The 22,814-nt window shown below is 34.6% G+C and overlaps 2 protein-coding genes and 1 long non-coding RNA gene across 3 annotated transcripts; 2 read left to right on the top strand and 1 right to left on the bottom strand.

The window, feature by feature from the left end:
* Positions 1–1,343: 1,343 nt before the first annotated feature.
* Positions 1,344–7,479, top strand: LOC127127926 (probable histone H2B.1). The gene is made up of 3 exons (XM_051057197.1): positions 1,344–1,885; positions 6,082–6,084; positions 6,903–7,479. The coding sequence occupies exons 1-3, from the start codon at positions 1,447–1,449 to the stop codon at positions 7,331–7,333; spliced, it is 873 nt and encodes a 290-aa protein (XP_050913154.1). The 5' UTR covers positions 1,344–1,446; the 3' UTR covers positions 7,334–7,479.
* A 6,352-nt stretch (positions 7,480–13,831) lies between these two features.
* Positions 13,832–15,650, bottom strand: LOC127127927 (uncharacterized). Its single transcript, XR_007805551.1, has 2 exons — positions 15,431–15,650; positions 13,832–14,063 (listed from the first exon to the last, which is right to left on the bottom strand). It is a non-coding gene; the product is annotated as an uncharacterized LOC127127927 (long non-coding RNA).
* Positions 15,651–21,454: 5,804 nt separating this feature from the next.
* On the top strand, positions 21,455–22,094 carry LOC127127928 (probable histone H2B.1). The gene has a single exon (XM_051057198.1). The coding sequence runs from the start codon at positions 21,534–21,536 to the stop codon at positions 21,978–21,980; it is 447 nt and encodes a 148-aa protein (XP_050913155.1). The 5' UTR covers positions 21,455–21,533; the 3' UTR covers positions 21,981–22,094.
* The last annotated feature ends 720 nt before the right edge of the window (positions 22,095–22,814 follow it).

Raw genomic sequence — 22,814 nt, forward strand, 5'->3', positions numbered from 1 at the left:
TTGTTGTGAAACTTTGCGTTCTTGCTTGTTGTGTTTTATGTTGTGAGTGCATCTTTGAATTTTCCTCTCTGAGTTGTGTTATGCATTGCAATTGATGTTGTGTGTTGTTTATGCTTGTAGTGGTTTGTGAGTTGGGTGGAAGAAGAAAAGTGTGTAGAGGTTTTGCTTCTCAGTTGATATGCAGCAACAAGGTTGAAGTGACCGATTGAAGATGATGCAAAGAGTTTCGGTGTGTGAAGGATGTGAAGTTATATGTGAGTTTTGGTGTTGTTGTGATGCAGAATAGCATGGTGATTATGAAGCGAGGATGGTTTGGTGCGTGAAGGGTGAATGAAGAATGAGGATTTTGATCAAAGGTTGAAAGATAAGGTTTTCCGGAAAAAATGTGCAGTGGTATCTTCCTTTTTTGTCAAGAATGATCCCCCAATCATATGTACTCTTTTGTATCTTTTTTCCCCTTTGTATAGCTGCATTATCCTTGAATTTATTGGCAATGTTTTTCTTGTCCTTTTCATCTCGTACTGGACTTGTCTTTGTAACTTGAATGTTGGTTCTAATATTGTGCATGCATAGTTTATTATTTGCACATGTATATTGTTGCTCTTGTATTGTAACCTTAATGATGATTACTTTTTCATTCTTTGTACTTGATTTTGGTAATTTTATGTACCTCTTTTGGTATCCTTGCCCGAGTCCAGTTTCATGCTTGCATCTTGTTCATGGGCATTAATAATTCAATCTTGCTTTAGCTCGTGACTTCATTGCTTGTGTTTATATTTGAATGATAATTACTTGTGATGAATCCATAACCATGTGTCGTGCTCTTTTGAACTTGCTTGAGCTATGATGAAACAATGATGATTGAAACTTGACGTTTTTCCATGTTGATGCCATACTTGAATTGAATCCGAAAAATCACACTTGAAATCATTTCTCATCATTTTTAAATGATGTAAGTTTTATTTAAAAAAATAGTTACGAATTAAAATTTTAAATTTAGCTTATATTATGTTAAAAAATTATAAATTTTTGTAGATAATTTTGTATAATATTTAAAAAAAATATGCTTAAAAATACTTTCAAAATAAGTTAAACAATACCTAAATATATTTTATTTTTGCATTAAGTAGTAACAATAAGAATTTTTGCATCCGAGTCACCCACAGCGTCCTCATCATCATCGAGTTAAAGCAAGACCAAAGTAACACCAAAGCAAGATCGTAACCGTCTATTGTCACGTCCCTATAAAAATGAGTGTAACGGCTAAAAGAGTTCCACGTCAACGATCCGCGAATTACCACATTGGCCAATAGCAACGCGAGAACCTTCTTATATATATAAATCACCGCAACAACTCCATTCATCATCTATCATATTTGATTTCCAATTCTAATATCCAATCCGAAACCCTAATTTTTCTTCAAAGTTCCAAATTCTCAATTCTCAATGGCGCCAAAGGGAGAGAAGAAGCCCGCTGAGAAGAAACCTGTTGAAGAGAAGAAGTCTACGGTGGCCGAGAAGTCTCCTGCCGAGAAGAAACCCAAAGCCGGAAAGAAGCTTCCCAAGGAAGCCGGTGCCGCCGCCGGAGACAAGAAGAAGAAGAGAAACAAGAAGAGCGTGGAGACATACAAGATCTACATCTTCAAAGTTCTGAAGCAGGTTCACCCTGACATCGGTATCTCAAGCAAGGCCATGGGAATCATGAACAGCTTCATCAACGACATCTTCGAGAAGCTTGCTGCTGAATCTTCCAGACTTGCAAGGTACAACAAGAAGCCAACAATCACATCGAGGGAAATTCAGACTGCGGTCAGGCTTGTTCTGCCTGGAGAATTGGCTAAGCATGCTGTTTCTGAAGGGACGAAAGCTGTCACTAAGTTTACAAGTGCTTGAATTTTGTATAAGTGCTAGAATTAGGTCTGAATTAGTGTGTAACTTTCTTTTAAAATCAAATCAATCCTCTTGTTTTTGGTTATGTATGATTTTTCAGTATTATAAGTTTATAATGGGGTATGTTCGTCTTAAATTTTTTGAATTAAAGAGCTTAAATGGTGTTGAAATTTTCACCCTAGTCTATTTGTTTACAAATTTGTTGTTTATAAATTCCCCGGGTATCTAAATTTCAACCATACTGGTCATATTGTTTATGAAGTCCCCTCTATGCCTGTAACTTCACTTCTGCAAGAGCATTGGGTTTGGTAAAACGTATCCGACCATGTTGTTTGAGATTTGTATGCGAAATTTGATACCAGAGCATTAATTTTGATCCAAATTTTGATGGATTTTAGAATTATGTTTCGATAATTGTGGATGTTTTGATACAATCAAATTATAATTGAAAGATACGATACAATCAAATTAAGGTAGTTGTTTTCTTATCTCGCTATTCTTTGATTTTCGTTAGTCTCCCACTAATGTCCAACTTAATGGCCAATTTAGAAATCTCAGAACACGTAATCCTTTCATTTATTTTAGTAGCGATTAGTGATACATCATCTTAAACTGAGGTGGAGGTGATTAACCAGAAGTCACAGAAGAGCCTGAGGCGACAAACCTAAGAGTGACTAACCTAGAAAGTGAATCAAAATGTTGCTATGTGTATAAGGCGTCTGTTCCATTACGAGGTTACCCAGGGTGAGATTAATAGGTGATTAGAGGAACTATCAAGACCTAATACTCACATTAGGTAGTTTATATCCATTGACAACGAAACGAACACGGGGAGAAAGCATTGACTATTGATCTTATCGATGATGGTGATCAATATCTATAGGTAGACGAAGAAAACTCCGTAACTCGTCTTGGTATGGATCTTTTTTCACAGAGATGTTGGTCCGTTTTCAAATTGGGAAGTAATCCACACAAAAAATGGTAAGCGATAATATAACCGATATGGAATGTATGGACTACCTCTATACAAATGTTTGTTCTCTAGAATGTGATTTGTCCTTCCATTTAATGACTTTGAATTTGGAACTCTATATCATTTAGGATTTCTCCCTCACATGGACCCAAAGAGTTAGTTTATGTGAAAGTTTTCAAACATTGGTGTGAATACAAGAATAACATTATATTAGCTGGCAAATTTCAACCCAAGAGGTATAAAATAGGGTCGACCAAAGGACACTCGAAAGCTGGATTGACGAGGCGGAGAGCCAAGAGCGCTGGATTGACGAAAGGGGAAGTCTGTCAAAGTCGAAAAGGTCCGCTTACTATGGTAGGGATTAATCGTGGGAAGCTGAACGTGAGAAGTTACCAGCAAACGTGAGAGATATGCCCGACACATGTCATCTCATAAATGGGTCGTAATCTCCCAACAATTATTTTTTGCTAATATTTAAGTAGATGTAATTTTCATTTATGAGGGAGATATTTTTAACATTGCAGTAGGAATACACTTGAAGTATGAAGTGTTTGAGAGAAAAAAGTTATCTTCCTACAAAATGTACTTTTGCTTCCATTTTTATCTTCAAGTCATTTAACTTGCCAAATTACTTTTATTTGCTTTGTTCATTTACATCAGTATTTTGCCTTTTATTCCATTTCTAATTTGCAAAATATTGCACTTACTACCCAAAAGTATTCTAAACACTTTATCAACGAAATAGTCATACACTCAACACATATAAGTCTAGGACTTTGTAGCCGGTCATGCAAGTAAATCTTAAATAGAAAAGCTAGAGATTGTCGCGAGAAACAAATTGGCACACCTGGTGAGACCCGAAATGTTCAGTATATGAAACTACGTAGTGGTAAGATGATCTCACCACGACCACACGAAGAAATGTCTTTGGCGGAAGACACAATTGCGTCACAAACAACCGATGTTGGTTCCAGCGCTATACTTGCGGTTTTGACTGTGTATAGTGGGCCGATTCTAACACTGCGTCAGCCTCAAACGCTGACGCCAACAACGATGGAAACTTCTGGGCAATATATGCCCAGTTTCACAGTCCCCATGCACAGAATGTTGGGAATGCCAACCGAGTTTATGGCAAGTATGCATAATTTCGGTTCGACATTTGGCGAAACATCGTCATCGCCATTCCCACGAAACCAGGGGTTAGGACCTTTGGCAAGCCAACTCGGTCGACCCCCAGGTTTTGGATTGTCATCTCAGTCAATCCCAACTTTCACGTCAAGTTCTGTCGCAGTCATAAGACAACAAATGAACGAAAATAATTATGAAATGATCCACATGTTGACTCAACAAATGGGCACCATACTGAGATTTGGCGAAACACCGTCCTTATTGAAGTTGTTTCATTACTAGACAATGAAATTTCTGAGGATCGTTCGTCAATTGATATTGTTCTTTCAAATAAAACTATTGAAGTTTACTATTCTTCTTTTTCTTCTTTTTCTTCAAAAATAATTTTTCTTCAATGAATTTTCTAGGATTTATGAGCTCATTCTTTCATCCTTTAATACTTGTATCAATTTGTTAAGCTTTTCAAAGATCTCTCCCTTTCTAGATTTTTCCTGAAAATCATAAACATCTCTATTCTTGATTTAAGGATTGGATCAAATTTATGATTTCAATTATTAATTATTAGATATTTGTTAGCTACAAAAGTTCTATCATGTCTTCCAATATTTCCAGTGGTTGAACACCATATATGAAGTAAATCTTCATATTAATCTAGTGATTCAACTTATTAGACTCATGTGTTAATTATCTCTTGTCCGATACTTAGAGACACTCTGTATATCTTTTCAAGAGTGTCCCACACTTCCTTTGCGGATTTACATTTAAGGACATAAAGAAATTGATTTTCACTTAAAGTCATAACAAAAAAGTTTTTATCTTTAAAATTAAGTTTGAACTTTGTCTTGTTTTCTTTGGTCAAAAGGAACCCACGTTTATATACTACTTCACCGTTAACATAGTGAGTAGGAATAAACGGACCATTGACTATCATTTTCCACAATTTATTATTATAGCTTTCAATGAACATTTTAAATATAACTTTTCATATAACAAACATATTACCATTAAACGATGAAGGTGTGTTAAGGAAATTCATCTTGTTATAAGAAGTGTTTGAAGTCATCTTCCTCTAGAGATGATTAGTCTTTGAACATGAGTTAGACTATGATTCCACTTGTTGAACACATGACTTCATAAACAAGAAGGGGGAGGGGGAGATATGGAGGTTTAGAAAATATTGGTTGAAAACTAAATCATTTGGAAAAATAGAGTTTGGTAATATTTTGGAGAAACAAATAAGTAATTATGCAACAAAATAAAAAGATAGATGGAAAACCAATAATATATAATAAAGACAAGAGATAAAGGGGTATTTTTGTTCTAAGGGGGAAAATTCCCTTTTAGGAGTATCCTCGCCTTACCCAATTTCTTATAAAAAGGAAGTTGGTGAAAAATTCCCGTGGTGCCGGTTGTGACAAAGATTATGGTCTTTGGGACTAGACGATGAAGGTTCCTTGGGTTTAGGGAGTGGGATCTAGGGTCAAGAGGACATGATGATTCCTCTAGATCCTTCTCGTTGAATGTAAGTGTTTCGTCATTGACTCTTATCAAACCCGATCCGGTCCTTCATGGGGATTTGCTTGTTGAGACTGACACTTCAATCCATTAAAGCCTTTCATTATATTGCTCAAAGGGGTCGATAATGCAGAGTATTGTCGCTTACTAATATATTTAGGGGTAATTGTTGAATTCATTCAATTGATAACAATCTCACCAACAACATTATGCCTTCGACTAAAGAAGGAAATGTTGAAACCGCTAGCGGTAGAGGTAAGTGAATTGATGCTCCTTGAGATGACTGAAATATTGTATGTTCGTATGTGAGTTTGGAGCAGTTTTGATGATCTCACTTGATAGAAAATGGAGTGGTCTTGTCACTGACGTTGTTGCGATCTTTCTTCCTTTGTTCACCAATGAATCTTGTTGTCGAGTATTGTGGAAACATCGAAAGTCGAGTTCCATAGACGACACCAATTATTCTTGAAAAGACATATTTGGTTCATGAGCGAAGCGGTGAATTGACATCTAATTATGAACTCAAGTAGTTGATTTAGTGTCTTGATGCTCCTGAGCAGAGACAATGAAGGAAGGGGGTACCTGCAAATACTACGATGACAAGTGAGTGACAATCGAAAGTGAGAGATATTTATGATTAAACTAGTATGTACCTAAATGCAAAGCTTTCGTTTGTCTTTTATAGTAAAGTTATAAGATTTTTAGAGGCCTAAAACCTTATACTCCCTATAGTTGTTTAACTGGACATATGTTGAATGATCCTTACAAATATAAATCTGACAATCCTAAGTGTTTTGAAGCTTTGATTATGTGTCAGATTTATCTTATTCTTAGGTTTCACTGAAGTAAAACTATTTCTATGGATAAATGCTCTAAAAGAATTATGTTTGTGATCTTCATTCCTTCGATGTACTAATGAAAATGAAAATTTTGTTTTTAAATGTATTTAGATAGATATAAAATATTTTTTTTTTAAAAAAAGAGTTTAAAAATAAAAATAAAAAATTAATTTAACTTATGTTAAAAATGTATAAATATGTGTAGATGATTTTTTTAAAAATATCTTTAAATGCGGAGTATATTTTATTTTAGCAATCTAATAAGCATGTATCAACGTCATCCTAGTCACCCACAGCACCCTCATCATCGCTGAGTTAAAGCCAATAGTGACCGTCGACTATCATGTCCTTATAAAAATGAGTGTAACGGCTAAAAGAGTTCCACGTCAACGATCCGGAAATAACCACATTGGCCAATAGCAACGCGACAACCTTCTTATATATATAAATCACCGCAACAACACTATTCATAACACATTTGATTTCCAATTCCCAATTCGAAACCCTATTTTTATTTTAGTTTCAAATTCTCAATTCTCTAATGGCGCCAAAGGGAGAGAAGAAGCCCGCTGAGAAGAAACCTGTCGAAGAGAAGAAGTCTACGGTGGCCGAGAAGTCTCCGGCCGAGAAGAAACCCAAGGCTGGAAAGAAACTTCCCAAGGAAGCTGGTGCCGCCGCCGGAGACAAGAAGAAGAAGAGAAACAAGAAGAATGTGGAGACATACAAGATCTATATCTTCAAAGTTCTGAAGCAGGTTCACCCTGACATCGGTATCTCAAGCAAGGCCATGGGAATCATGAACAGCTTCATCAACGACATCTTCGAGAAGCTTGCTGCTGAATCTTCCAGACTTGCAAGGTACAACAAGAAGCCAACAATCACATCGAGGGAAATTCAGACTGCGGTCAGGCTTGTTCTGCCTGGAGAATTGGCTAAGCATGCTGTTTCTGAAGGGACGAAAGCTGTCACTAAGTTTACAAGTGCTTGAGATTTGTAGTGGTTATTATAGATTTATCTATGCTAGCATTAGGTCTGAATTAGCGTGTAACTTTTTTTAAATCAAATGAATCCTTGTGTATTAATTTGTTAATCTCTGTTATTGGTTATAGGAGAACTTGCAGTATTATAACTTCATAGTGGGGCAAATATTCGTCTTGTTAAATTGCTTCTCATTGCTTTAATTATTTGAATGAAGGATAATTTAATAGAAGATTTGTAGTAATTTCCACCTAGTGTTTGCAAATTTGATGTTATAAATTCCACGGTTTTATGTAGATTGGTCCTGTTTGTTTTGAATTATGTGGGCAAAATTCAAAGTCTTACGACATCTTTGTGCATGATCATGGTTTAGCATTCTATGTACAGATTTGAATTGAAAAAAGATTTGTCACAATTACCGTTTTTTCTACTGCCCAATTCGGGTCTAAGAGTTTTGCGGAAATGAATTAGACTTAATTAACTTTGATGTTGCAGAATAAAAAGGAATATGTTTGAAATGAACAAGACATGATTAAGTGTCATTTATTTGAGTAAAACTTGGAACACATGTAGTCATCGTTGTGCTTTTCTTAGCAATTAACAATGTCCAAATCCTTGTAAAGTGATATGCATAATGAAGTCCCCTCTGCCTATAACTTTCTTTCTGCAGGAGGAAGGGATTTGGGAAATGTTACCCCCAACCTTGTTTGAGATTTGGATGTGAAATTTGATATTTGAGCATTTTCTTAAATTTGAATGAATGTATGTTTTATAAACGAGGGATATATAAATTTGGATGATGGTATGTGTTGTTGAATCAAGACGGTTGATGTTGGTGCTTTCAATGTTTATTATTTGGGAATTTAGGATTTAAATTCATTTTTTAGACTGCATTTACTCTTCAATATATGACTTCTCTCTTCTTTTTATTGTGATTTTTGCCATTGTTGTTGAAGTTTCTTAGGGTCCGAATCTTTTGATTTGAATCAAATTGCTTCCCTCTTAAATCTTAAGAACTTACACTAAAGCAAAATGTACATATTTTCTTATATCTTTTTGTTCTTTGATTTTGGTTAGTCTCTCACTAATGGTCCATTTAGAAAACTTAGAACTATAGAATCCCTTTATCAATCTTAGGAGCAACGTAGAGATTAGTGATGCATCATCTTGAACTAATGTAGAGGTGATTAATCTAGAAGTGATAGAACCATAGCCGACGAACCTAGGAGTGATTAATGTAGAAAGTAGACAACCTGTCCCTACTAAGATATAGTAGAGGAATGTTGGTGTTGTGTTTACCTTTGGTGAAATTCCGATGACTGCTCTCACATTTTTGGGGAATCTTAGGGAGGAACGAGGAAATCAAAGTGTTACTAGGTGTATATGACATTTGTTCATTCACTAGGTTACTGAGGGTGAGATTAATAAGTGGTTAGAAGAATAACAAGGTGTAATACTCACGTTAGGCATTTTGTATTTATTGACAGTGAAACAAACATGGGGAGAAAGATGTAGTTGACTCTTGATCTTCTCGAGGATGGTGGTTAATATTTCTAGGTAGACGAAGAAATCTTGAGGACTCTGTCCTAGTACACAAATGAAGATATAATAGATCTTGCTCACTGAGATGTTGGCCCGTCTTCAGAATGTCAACTAATCCACACCAAAAATGGTAAGCGACAATGTAGCCAATATGTAATGTATGGACTACCTCTACACGAATGCTCGTTCTCTATAATGTGGTTCGACCTTACCTTTAATGACCTTGAATTTGGAATTCTAAACCATTTGATGATATCTCTCTCATATAAGGATCCTTTGAGTTAGGCCTATGTAAAAGATTTTAAACATTTGTGTGAATATAAAAAAAGAATAACATTCATACGCTAACATTTTTCTTCTTCAATTTATTCGTGTATTGAGAACATCTAATAACCATGATCTCCCCGAAGGACTAATCTCTTTCAAACAAGGTCGAAAGATATTGAAATAAGTTTGACTTTTATTTATAAAGTAAAGCAAATGGATGATGGTGATGAATCGACGGTGTAAATTTTTTTACACTGACAGTGCATAGTAACTAATCCATATATATATATATATATATATATATATATATATATATATATATATATATATAATTTAATTGAAATACACTTACAGTGTAAAAAGATTTTACACAGTCAGTTAATCTTAAACGTTGGATATTGAAATAAATTTGACTTTTATTTTAAAAATTTATAAAGTAAAGCAAACAGATGATGATGAAGAATCGACGGTGTAAAATTTTTACATTCACAATGCATAGTAATTAATCCTATATATATATATATATATATATATATATATATATATATATATATATAATATATATATATATATATATATATATATATATATAATATATATATATATTATATATATATATATATATATATATATATATATATATATATTCAAAGGTTTCAAGTATATATATTAATTTTTTGCACCCCTTAACCGTACAACTCACCGAAGTTTTTGTGAAATCACGACAGAGGCCTTCAACAACGATGAGTATTCTCCGAGGTTCTCTCCTTCACCTCATTGAACTTTTATTTCCCCCGTTATGCATAAATATATGCTCAAAGTTTTGGAGGCAGCATCATCTTCTGATGAGTATTAAGACGTACATATACAAGAGCATTGACTTATCTGATGAGGAAGTGTTTTTGAAGAAGACCCTTACGAAATTCTAAAATAAGACGTGGACCCTAAAGGCGTTGATCTTCCCATGAATAAAAAGTGTTATATTGAAACCCATTTTAAAATTGAGGCATACACTAAGGAGGAGATAATAAAGCTCTTTGGTGAGAAGGTATCACATTGTGAGTTTCGGAATGACGGTGGTTGTGATCTTTGCTAAGGTCTCAACGTCGATCCATTTGGTGAAGTAATTTACATCCACAATTAATAGGGGGAGGGACCTCTTATGTATAATTTCCACTATAATAGTGTATAATCATTCTATTATCTTCACTAGGCTGGCTTTGACATGGACTACTGGCAAAGTACGTTCTTAATTTTTAATGTGATCCATGAAAAAATTGTCATTCCTGTTGTCAAGGTGATACATTAATGAAGGAGAAATGCAAATTTGTTGAAGAGACTTGGTTTATCAAGTGTCTCTTATATTAAATAGTGGTTGTCGTTTGTCACTATTGTACTTTCCAGCTTCAACAAAACGCTTTCATATATGTTTTTTCTCTCTCTTGGAACATGTGTAATATTATTTGCTTTACAATATAGTATCTCTTTGATTTGAATCATGTACAAATATTGATTCGAATTAAATCAAATAGAATTTGTCCCCAGGAAAATGATCAGGATCAAGTGTAAAATTTGATCAGAATCAAATTATTGAGTTTCACTTCTGTCCAATTTGATTAGGATGAAAAATTCAGTATAAAACTGAATGATTCGAATCAATCTTGTAAAATCTCAAAATCTCAAAATTTCAAAAGCATTTTGAGATTTTAGTTTTCTATCAAAGTTTAACCAAAACACAAAATTATTTCATTCCACTAACATATGATATTGATCAAAGAACTTTTAGATCAAGATCAAATCTAACCAAAGTTTTATGCATGCTAAAATCGAATCAAATCAAAATTCGATTACAAGAAATGCAATAATGAAGGAGACTACACAAACCGAAATAAAAACAAAAATGAAAGCGAGAAGACAAGCAAAAAAATAACTGGATAGAAGCTCTCCCTGAGTGAAGTAGAGACATGCAACTACATTTTTGTCCCACTCTCGCTCAGTGAGATGTTGGCTCGCCTAGCTAGCCTGATAGTCTTGTGGTTTTTTTCCGTGACATTGTTTGTGACGTAATTCGGAATGAGACACGGTCAAATAACACAAAGGGATATAAAATAATGGAATTTCTATGTTCTTATCCCACTCAAATTTCCCCGTCCGATCGGGGTAATCCCCACCATAGGATGATCAAACATACACTTACTATGTGGTGTGTAGGTGGTATTATTTAGGTCAAAGCAAGTTGCGTGAAAGCTTCGCCTAATGTTTATGTAATAAGTTAAGTGAAAAATTTGTGAGGAAATATTATATGAATGCCAAATGTTATTGTTTGGATATTGGTGAAGAGACTTTATTCCGAAAGTCCTAATTAGTGATGAACTATTATGTGTATTTCATGTATCATGTTGTGATGTGTATGTATATGAGTTAACACATGTGTATTATGAATTATACTACAAATTGTTTACTCGTGTTGATTGTATAATAATTGATTAAAATATATGATAAAAAGCGAGGTTAGACCTAGGTTTGTAATTAGGTGAATGAATTAATAAAAGATAACTTAGGTTATGGTAAATAACTTAGGTTGCAATGCTCGAATGTAAGAGGTGCATCGATGCGCATCCATGAACGAGTAGTTGCTAGAGATGGACCGTTCCATTTATAAAATGTGCCATATGGTATGGATGGTTAACGATGATCCAATTGCAAATTGAACTAGCTTGTATGGAAACACATTGTAATATAATGTGATTGTGATAAAATCATATGGTAATTATGATATCAACCCATGGTGATTGTGATATAATTGCATAGTGTCTGATAAGAATAATCATGTGGTGATTGTTGAGAACTATTCACATATTCAAAAATTTCCCTTGATCATGCACATCCCAATTGAGATGCTTATGTAAAGTAGAATTGGGATTAGGCTCATGCCTCACAATGGGTTTGAGTCCCAACTATGGATTGAGTCCATGGAGGAGGGGTGGACGCCTAAGTGGGTTCTAGTCCCATACTGCAAAAGATAATCTAAGTGGGTTCAAGTCCCATATGAGTGATAGTTCTTGAAGTGGATTCGAGTCCCATGGAAAACCTGAATTCACAAGAAAGTCGAATCATACGAACATGTGTGAGCCGAGCCTTTCCCTAAACGTAGGTCCGGTTGGGGAACAATGTTTCTTGCTTCTGAATAGTGATTCTTTGAGTTTATGTGAACTTGTGTTGTGTGTTTTCCATACAACGTGTAAATTCCCTTAGATGCTTAAGTCATTGTTCTATTGTGGTAAATTACACAAGTATAATTATGACTTTGTATGATGATATTTCGAAGACTTTCGTTATCGTGATCTTCCGTTGTGGATTATGTGAAATATAAATATTGTACATAGATCTTTGTTTTTAATTAGGCACCCATGTATAACATGTGTCATAATTCTATTTTCTTTTAGACATGTGTATATATAGTGATGCCGTTAGACACTTGTGGTGTGTCACTAGTAATTAACATTGTGTATAATGTATTTTCTAGATGTATATTATACGAGGTGTTACAAAGTGATAACTAAAACTTTTTTATCTTTGAAATTTGTCTTGTCTTTTTTAGTCAAAAGGAAACCAAGTTTATATACTACTTCACTGTTAACATAGTGAGCAAAAATAAACAGACCATTGACTATCGTTTCCCACAAATACAATATTATATATTTTAATGAACATTTTAAATCCAACTTTCCATATAACAAACCCATCACCATTAAACGATGAAGGTGCGTTAAGGAAAATCCTCTTGTTAAAATAAGTGTTTGAAGTTATCTTCCTCTCTAGATGATTAGTATTTAAACATGAGTTAGACTATTATTCCACTTATTGGACATATGACTCCATAAACAAGAAGGGGGGGGGGGGGGCGTAGCGATAAATTCATGATCATTAATCTATGGATAAACTTAACTTCAATAAAACCAGAGTCGCCACCACGCTTTTATTGTTTCCAAGGGAAAAGGGAAAAGTACGAACAAAACCCAAAGATAAGAAGTTTTCAAATCAAAACTAATAAAATGCCAGAGGTTACAGGTAAGGGGGTTGGTTACACAGAGGGAAGGTATTAGCATTCAAAGTGTCCTAGGTACTCATAGGGAGTCCTTTTTTGTGTGAATATGTGTGTTTGTACAAAATGATGTTTGCAATAAATAGAGTGGAGGGATGAGAAAAGAATTCATTAATTATATTTGTGTTTGACAAGACCTTCGGACTTGTGCCTACGTACCAACATAAAATGAGGGATCAAAACCTCGTAGTTCGTGGTAACAATTTCAAAGTGAGTGCATTGCTTTTAACAAAAATTTAAGGTTAGCAAAGGCACAAAAGGTCTAAAAAGGTTTGAATGAGTGTTAGTTCTTTTTGTCTTTTGAAATTTTAAGTCAATATAGTGAGATTCATTTACAAGTTTGATTAAGAAAAGAGTTTAAAAATGCAATGGCATAAGGCCAAAGTTTCTAATTTGCAATAAAGTCTAAGTTTAGAAAACACAAACAAAGAAGATTTTAAAATGAGGGAAGGATTTAAAATTAAAGAAGTGGGAGGAGATGAAGAGACTACTGTAACACCCTTCTAAAATACCCCAATAATTTAATTAAATATCAAAATACAACATCAGAGTAATTATGCAGTTAAGGGTGTCACATGATCACTTCACACCATGTTCCAAAATAACAGTCATGCTCTTTATTTAATCAAATAAACAGTTGCATAAATCGCAGCGGATCTAAATCAAATCAATCAAAGCATGTAACACATTACATGTAAAATGGTTCACAACCAACAGTAAAACATTTAAAACATCCCTTCCCGATGTTACATCTATCAGAGCATGACCCACTAAGGAACTACTCTAGACTCCAAGTACTAGCTCCTACTCAATCACTGCTCGTTACCTGAAAAACAGTTGTAAGGGTGAGTTCCTCAATCAATATAATGAGTATTATAAAATATCATGTTATGTTAAGTGATTCAACACACTTCATCACCCTAATCAAAACACACATTCAGGAACAACATATTAATTCAAACATCATACTCAATAACAGCACAACAATACCAACACAAACACACGTGTAATATTGGAATACATCCATTCATATTACACGCTATACATATATTATGCAATGAGACTCCATGCATGCGGTACCGACTATTTGTGAACATATAGTTCAACCTCACCGTCCAAATCCAGGCACGGCTACCAAGCTCACTAGTCCCACTCATTTGAGACATAGTGACTCACTCACTAATTCCTCACCATGGGAATTAGCTACCACCCCAAATGGGCCATGCTATGCACGCTAATCACCTAGCATGCAAACATCAACAACAACAATCACAATGATTTACTCACTAATTCCTCACCATGGGAATTAGCTACCACCATAAGGCCACAATATGCATGCTAATCACCTAGCAATGCAACATCAACAACAATTTAAGAATAGACACATGCTCACACTCTAAGCCATAAAATAGTCTATTCACAAATGCATACATTCACATCATCATGTATACCATCACATATCATCAACAAAAGCATATCATATCATGCCACATAATAAATCATAGTATTAGCACACTCTACTAATACCTATACTATTCAAAACAACGGGAATTGATCCCTACAACATCATACCTCAGCTAAGTACATCACTCAGCCTAAACAACCAAAAACTGCATAACCATTGTTCAGGAAAATCACAAATCTGCCCATACGCGTATTGCCTATGCCCATACGCGTATTGCCCAAACCTGACCAAGTCCATACGCGTAATGCCCACGCCCATACGCGTATGCTACGCGTACCACATCCTCATACGCGTACCAACAGAGACACTTTTACGTTCAAAACATCATCTCTTTCACTCATACGCGTAAGGCCTCATCCATACGCGTACCAGCCATCTCATACGCGTATTGCCTAGTGCCATACGCGTATGACCAGAAACCAGAATTTCCAGATCTGCAGTGGCTTTCTCTGCTACGAGATCTATCCAATTCAACCTTCTACAGTCCAAATTTTACACGCAATTCATTCATATCATCTAACACGAATCAGACACTTTCGATTTCACAAATTGCCAACCTTTCTACCTCTAATTCCTACGAATTTTCATCAGTTATCATCCAAATTCGTTCATCAATATTTCACAGTTTCATCACATATCATTTCAATCAGAGTCAAATTCCGAGGTTCATCACTACCCATTACATGCTATCCCATAAGACCCATCAAACGATGATAAACCCCCCTTACCTGAGTAAATCCGGCAATTCCGTTAGCTTCAAGCTTTTCCTCTTCTCTTGCTCTGCCTCTTTTCCCTTTCTCTTTCAGCCGCTTCTCTTTTCCTTTTTCACGTGAAAAACCCTTTTCCAAAAATTAGGACTTTTTATTATTCCAACTTATATACTCCAATAATAAAACCCAATAATATTATCCCAATAATAATATTAATAATCCAATAATTTTCTAATTATTTAATTAAATTAATAAATAAAATATTAACTTAATTTAAACAATTATCTTAATTTCATCGGGGTGTTACAACTACTCCTAAACAAAAATTTAAAAGTTAAGAGTTAAAAAGATTTGACCAATGGGCTGCAATCCAATAGACAAGAATGTCATATAGAAACCCAAATTTCCCTTGGACTTTAGAATCAAGCAATATCAATACACAAATAGCAAGATAAAGAGAAAGACATCAAATAAAGATAGCCACATCCAAGCTTAGCAACTTCATGATCTTCTTCATAATCTCCCATGCACCAGATGACATACTTCTTGAATGGCTCAGAGATAGGCATTAGTCATAGGTTCAAAGTAACATCTATAATAAGACCATGTAGCAGATGAACTCAAGTGGGATCTCAATACTTGCTTCAGATGAAAGTTAACTTCACAGGCACTTGGTTTCAGAAAAGTTGGCATTGGCCAAGTCCTTTTGCATATGGAATGTTGCCTAATTCTAAGTCCAATGTCTCAGAACAAAACCAACAGTCCACACAAATCTTTTTTTAGAGTTTTTGTTGTTATTATGTACATTAAGGTCAAAAGACCGCATAACCAAACAAAATACACAAACAAGTATATACAATCACAATATAATCACAAAATAAAGCTCAAGTGAGCAAAGTGAAAATGACATTAAAATAAACAAGTTAAATGGTATGAATAATGGCAAATGAGTAAAGACTTGAATTTAAAGTGCATAAAAGTAAAGTGCTTGAAATTAAATGTTAGTTGAATCTTATTTGATTAGAAGTTAATATTGCTTTTGCTTTTCAATGTTTAAGTCATTCTTTGGAGAACACTCAACCCTCTATTCACAAGCATAGATCCTTGAACCAAGACATCTTCCAAAGGAAGGAAAAAAGGCAAAGTTTCTACATAATACCATGAAAGGGGGGAGACTTACAATCTCACTTACTAGAATGCTATGCTTATGAGTCAAAATTTAGCGCTATGTTAAACAATCGTAATTGGACTTATGTAGAAGTCATAACTATTTGAGGCCGATCAATAGAAATTTTAGTGTTAATGCATGTTAGAGATATGATATTATGAACCATACTCGTAAAACATACCACACTTAAAAGAAAGTGGCAAAATGGGTGGACCTAATCTCATACATACTTATGTTGATTTTACAATCCACTAGCCTTAGGATATAGAGATATCATAGGTCAAAGAAATGAATGAGAATATAATAGGATTGAGATGAAGAGGGAGGGGAAACGAAATCAACACAAATTGGTCAAAGGATGACTTTTATCAAATTAATATCATTAATTCATTTTGGGAGATGAAATGTACATTTCATCAATCCCCTAAATCCAATTATTTTAACTCAACAAAGTCAAATCAACTTTGACTAAGACCCAACAACAATAGTCAAACTCAACAAGTCAACACAAATAGCCCAACACAACTTATTTGCAATTAAACAATTAAAATCAATTATAAAATGCATTAAATTAAATAATGGTTGGTCAAAATCCTAAAACCCCATCAAAACACCAAATAAATGACCATGAGGTTTATCATAGGTCAAACAAGGTCAAAGGACCTTGGAGAAAAAATTCATCATTTTTGGAAACTTAAAAGTATTTTTAAACAATTATAAATATGTACAAAAACAATTAAATCATGAAAATTTTTAATAATGATCCAAAAAACAATTTTAATTCAGAAAATGAAAGAGGAATTTATTTGAAATTTTGTGGTGAAAGTCTCATATTTTTTGGATCAATATTAAAATTAATATGAATTAATGAAAATAAAGCAATTAAACTAAAAATCAGAAAATGCTAAAATACGTGGACCACTTGATCTCCCTCATTAATTGAGGTGGCAGATCAAGTGGATCCCAACGCGCGTTCCATGATGGACCTAAGTCAATGCATTGCAGGGACGGTAATCAAAACCAACGTGTGAGATTAAAACAAAATAAGATGATCCTATGGTTTGAGATACCACCTTCGACCATGAGTAAAATAAAAAAGGAGGACATGAATTTAAAGTAAAAATGCTCAGGAGCTCGAATTTGGCCTCAATTTCATCTAAGTCCAAGTATATTGAAAGATACAGGGAGTTGAATTTTGAGGATCATGATTCGAGTTACTTCGATTTGTCCTCAAAGCAACTCAATCTTCTTGCCTACATTGGTAAGACTTCAGACAACCAAAAATCAAGAAGAATTATGGAGAATTGTGTGAGAATCGAAGAGATAAAAAATTGAGAAAATCACCTTCACTACAGGTTCAGATGGCCACGATCTTGCTCTCAATTATGCTTAGCCTTGCTCTGGATGCTTGATGGAGTGGAAATGAATCAAGAAAGAAGCAGGACTCTTGGAGATTTGAACCTCAAAACAGTGGAGATTCAGACTCGATTTCTAATGGAAATCCTCAAGGTTATCCTATGAATGAAGGTGTTTAGGGCTAGGGATTCAAAGCTGGCGCGCAAGGGTCCTCAATTCTGAGTGATTGAGCTTCTATTTATAGCCAAAGCATTGTTATTTGCACACTTGTTTCAAACTTTCAAAAATAGCAATTTCACTTTGCATGGATGCATGGGCGTGTGGTAGGCCCATGTAATGATTCACTTAGGTCCAAAATCATGTGTAAGCAATGCTGAAGTCATGTTAACAAGCCATGCATTTGTGTATGGAAGATGGGAGTTCAATTATGCCAAATGGTCATCCAACTTTAAGCCATGCGCAAGTCACTTATACTTTGTCCAAATGGGATGAAGTTGGACTTTTTTAGAAAGGTTAGATCAAGAGGAACAACTTTTATGTTAAACACTTTTTCATTTGAAACTTGGATAATGATGAATTTTGAGGTGGAAGTTTGGAAAATCAAACATATCAAAAAAAATTCTAAGTACCAAGCCATATGTTCACTTCTTCCACCTTGGGTAACTTTTTCTATGGACTTCAAATGAGAAACTTTCCTTAATAAAAGTTGTAACTCTCTCAAAGTCCTTAAAATTGGTTACAAATTTGACCTCATTTGGATTTAGTATGAAGGAGTTATACATTTTAGAAGTTGAGGAAAATCACTTGTTCAATGGTATTGGCCCAAAATGACCTATAATCTCTCCTCATATCACATGCATTTAAAAGTTGAATTTTCTCTTCCTCCAAACATCTAAGTTGAAGTAGACATCTTGAATTTGATTGTGAAAATTGAATAGCTTTTATATCATAAAAATTGAGCAAGTTATGGTCTTGGGAGTTGACTTCCAAATTAGGGTTTAGACAAAATGACCTATAATCTTTCACCATAAAAAATGATTTTCGAAGCAAAACTAGCTCTAGACCTTAACATGAAAGTTTTTTGTAATGTCATTTAGAGTAACGTTTGTCTTGGAATCATTTTCATATGACAAAAAGTTTAGGAGATAGGGTCTAGGGAACCCCAATTTTGATCAGTTGAATTCCTCTGGTCAACTACCATGAACCAACTTGCTAGCTTGACATTCTCTTGACTTTTAAGACTCACGGAGGATCATACATGCATAAGATGATGAAATTTGAAGTATAACTTGAAATATTTGATCAACTGGTGAAGAAACGTGTTGAAGAAGTCACACAAAATACCCAGATGAATTAGGGTTTCCAAGGCAAACCAACTCCAAACTCTTGATGATTTCTTGATCAAAATAAAATGTGAAGATCATGGGGATTCATATATAATACTTAGATCCATATTAAACCAAATCTTGATTGAGCTCATTGCAATGAGGGTCTTAAACCCTAGATGTGAGCTTGATAGATCAAAGGTGAGCATGTGCCCTACCTACAAAAGAATTAGATTATACAAAGACATATTTTTGGTATTTTGGTTAGTAAATTATAAGAAAATATGATACAATCACATGGTGCTTGATGATCTCTCCCAATGTAAACCCAATGAATGAGGGGTAATGAGGATGCCAAAGTGTGATCCCAATGCCAATGCATATGATGATAATAACATGATGGATCTTAGGATCAAAATTGGGGTCTTACAAGGGGGACTGTGGATGTTTGTAAAACATTGGTTGAAAACAAAATCATTTGGAAAAACAGAGTTTGAAAACATTTTGGAAAAACAAACAAGTAATTATGCAACAAAATAAAAATATAGATGAAAAAGCAACAAAATACAACAAAGTCAAAAGATAAGGGGTGTTCGTTTATTCTACGGGGAAAACATCACTTTTAGGAGCGTCCTCATTGTCCCCAATTTCTTATAAAAAGGAAGATGGTGGTAAATTCCCATGGTGCTGGATGTAACAAAGATTATGGTCTTTGGGACTAAGCGATAAACGTTTCCTTAGTTTTAGGGAGTGGGATCTAGGGCCGTGAGGACATGATGATTCCTCTAGATCCTTATTGTAGAAAGTCAGTGTTTCGTTATTGACTCTTATCAAACCCTATATTGTCCTTCATGGGACTTTGGTTGCTGAGACTGGTCACTTTAATCCGTTAAAGCCTTTCATTATGTTCCTCCAAAGACATTGACCATCTCTAAGCGACAACCAAGAGACCGTCGAGGATTGAGGGGGTGGATAATGGCAAAGTATTACCTTTTACCGATATATTTAGGGGTGATTGTTGAATTCCTTCATTTGATAACAAGATCATCAACAACATAATGCCTTCGACTAATGAAGGAAATGTTGAAACCGCTGGCGGTGAAGGTAAGTGAATTGACACTCATTAAGATGACTGAAATATTATATGTTCATATGTAATTTTGGAGCAATTTTGATGATTTCAATGAATAGAAAATGGTATGGCATTGTCACTGACGTTGATGCAGTCTTTCTCCCTTTGGTCAGCAATGAATCTTATTATCGAGTATTGTGGAAACGTTGAAAGTCAGTTTCCATAGACGACACCAATTATTCTCGAAAAGACCTATCTAGTTCATGAGCGAGGCGATGAATTGACATCTAATTGTGAACTCCGATAGGTGATTTACTATCTTGATGCTTTATACCGGTGTGTGTGTGTGGGTGGATGGGTGGGGTGGGGTGGGGGGTACTTGCAAACACAAAATGTCGTCAAATGAGTGACAATTGAAAGTGTGAGGTATTTATGATTAAAATAATGTGTAATTAAATGTAAGGCATTCATTAGTCTTTTATAGTAGTTATATAATTTTTAGAGACCTAAAATCTTATACTGCTTATAGGTGTTGACGATCCGGAAATTTTTTGAAGCTTTGATTATGTGCCATTCTAATGAAGATTTATCTTAGATTTCATTATATTAAAACTATTTGTATGGTAAGTACCCTAAAGAAATAATGTTTGTGACCTTCATTCCTTCACTGGACTAAGACAACTTAAAATTTTACATGATTTTTTAAAGTGGGTTTAGATTGATGCAAACTGTTTTTTTATTTTAAAAACGAGTTTAAAAATAAAAATAAAAGTTTAATTTAACTTGTGGTAAAAATTTATAAATGTGTAGATGAATCTTTTTATAATATTTCATAAAATATCTTTATAATAATCTAAATGATAATTAAATACGGAGTATATTTTATTTTAGCAATAAGTATCTAGGAGAGTTTTGTTGGAACAAAATAAATTAAAAGTATGTAATCCAGTCACCCACACAGCACCATCATCATCGTTGAGTTAAAGCAAGATTGTGACCGTTGATTGTCATATTCTATTAAAACTAGTACAACGGCTTAAAAGTGTTCCACGTCAACAATCCGCGAATAACCATTTTAGCCAATAGCAACTATAGAATCTTCTTATACATATAAACTACCGCAACCTTTGCATTCATCATCTCGTTTCAGTTTTAATATCCAATTTCCAATTCGAAACCCTAAATTTCTCAATTCTTGTAATGGCGCCAAAGGGAGAGAAGAAGCCTGCTGAGAAGAAACCCGTCGAAGAGAAGAAGTCTACGGTGGCCGAGAAGGCTCCTGCCGAGAAGAAACCCAAGGCCGGAAAGAAGCTTCCCAAGGAAGCCGGTGCCGCCGCCGGAGACAAGAAGAAGAAGAGAAATAAGAAGAGTGTGGAGACATACAAGATCTACATCTTCAAAGTTCTGAAGCAGGTTCACCCTGACATCGGTATCTCAAGCAAGGCCATGGGAATCATGAACAGCTTCATCAACGACATCTTCGAGAAGCTTGCTGCTGAATCTTCCAGACTTGCAAGGTACAACAAGAAGCCGACAATAACATCTAGGGAAATTCAGACGGCAGTCAGGCTTGTTCTGCCTGGGGAATTGGCTAAGCATGCTGTTTCAGAGGGAACCAAAGCTGTGACTAAGTTTACAAGTGCTTGAATTATGTATAATTTGCTTTGTACTTTGTAATGGTTATTCTAAGATTATTTCTGTTAGTGTTAGGTCTGAATTAGTGTGAAACTTTCTTTTAAATCAAATGAATCCTTCTGTGTATGAATGAATCTCTTTTGCTTAAGCAATTGTTCGGCTTACTTACTTTTCTGAACGAAGGTAATCTTAATACATGAATGGATAATCAATTATAAGTTTGAACTTGATCTAGGGATTGGGCGATGACAATTCATCATCATGATTTGCCACAGCAGTTTGAAGAAAGATGCAGTGGTTCGATTAGATTCGTAAGTCTGTAAATTCACTACTCTCAAAACGAACTGTTTCGTTAATAAATTATTTTTGTAAAATTTATTTTTAGAGCTCTAGAGACAGGGTTAGGTCTTGTGTCACAAGCAATTCTTAATGCAGACTTTAATTGTTTCTTTCCTTTTGAAAACGCTTGGACTTGACGGACGCCTAATCCGCTAAGATTCAATATACAGTACAATAATTATAATATGGTTGGTTGTAGGATTTAAGGAACACATGATTTATAAAATTATTTTCACTTTTTTTTTTTAAGTAGTTTTCTCTTTTACGATTTCTATATACTATGAAACTAACGCTATTGTCAAGTGAGACAACAAACAATCAACCATAGACATAACAAAGTCTCAAACATAGACTATCAATTCAAATTGACATCCTATAATAGTGAGAACCGTAACATGAATCAAAATCCTCATTTTTGAGGAAAATGTAGAACATACTTGCATTTCCGTACGAGTTTTATTCTTTATTGCTTCTGCCTCAAAGTGATATAAGACGTCCCCTTTTATA

The sequence above is a fragment of the Lathyrus oleraceus genome, chromosome 3 (genome assembly GCF_024323335.1).
Source record: "Lathyrus oleraceus cultivar Zhongwan6 chromosome 3, CAAS_Psat_ZW6_1.0, whole genome shotgun sequence".
Lineage (NCBI taxonomy): Eukaryota > Viridiplantae > Streptophyta > Magnoliopsida > Fabales > Fabaceae > Lathyrus > Lathyrus oleraceus.

Bases quoted from the DNA above. Each gene is read 5' to 3' on its own strand.
- LOC127127926 (XM_051057197.1), top strand. From the start codon at position 1,447: ATGGCGCCAAAGGGAGAGAAGAAGCCCGCTGAGAAGAAACCTGTTGAA.
- LOC127127928 (XM_051057198.1), top strand. From the start codon at position 21,534: ATGGCGCCAAAGGGAGAGAAGAAGCCTGCTGAGAAGAAACCCGTCGAA.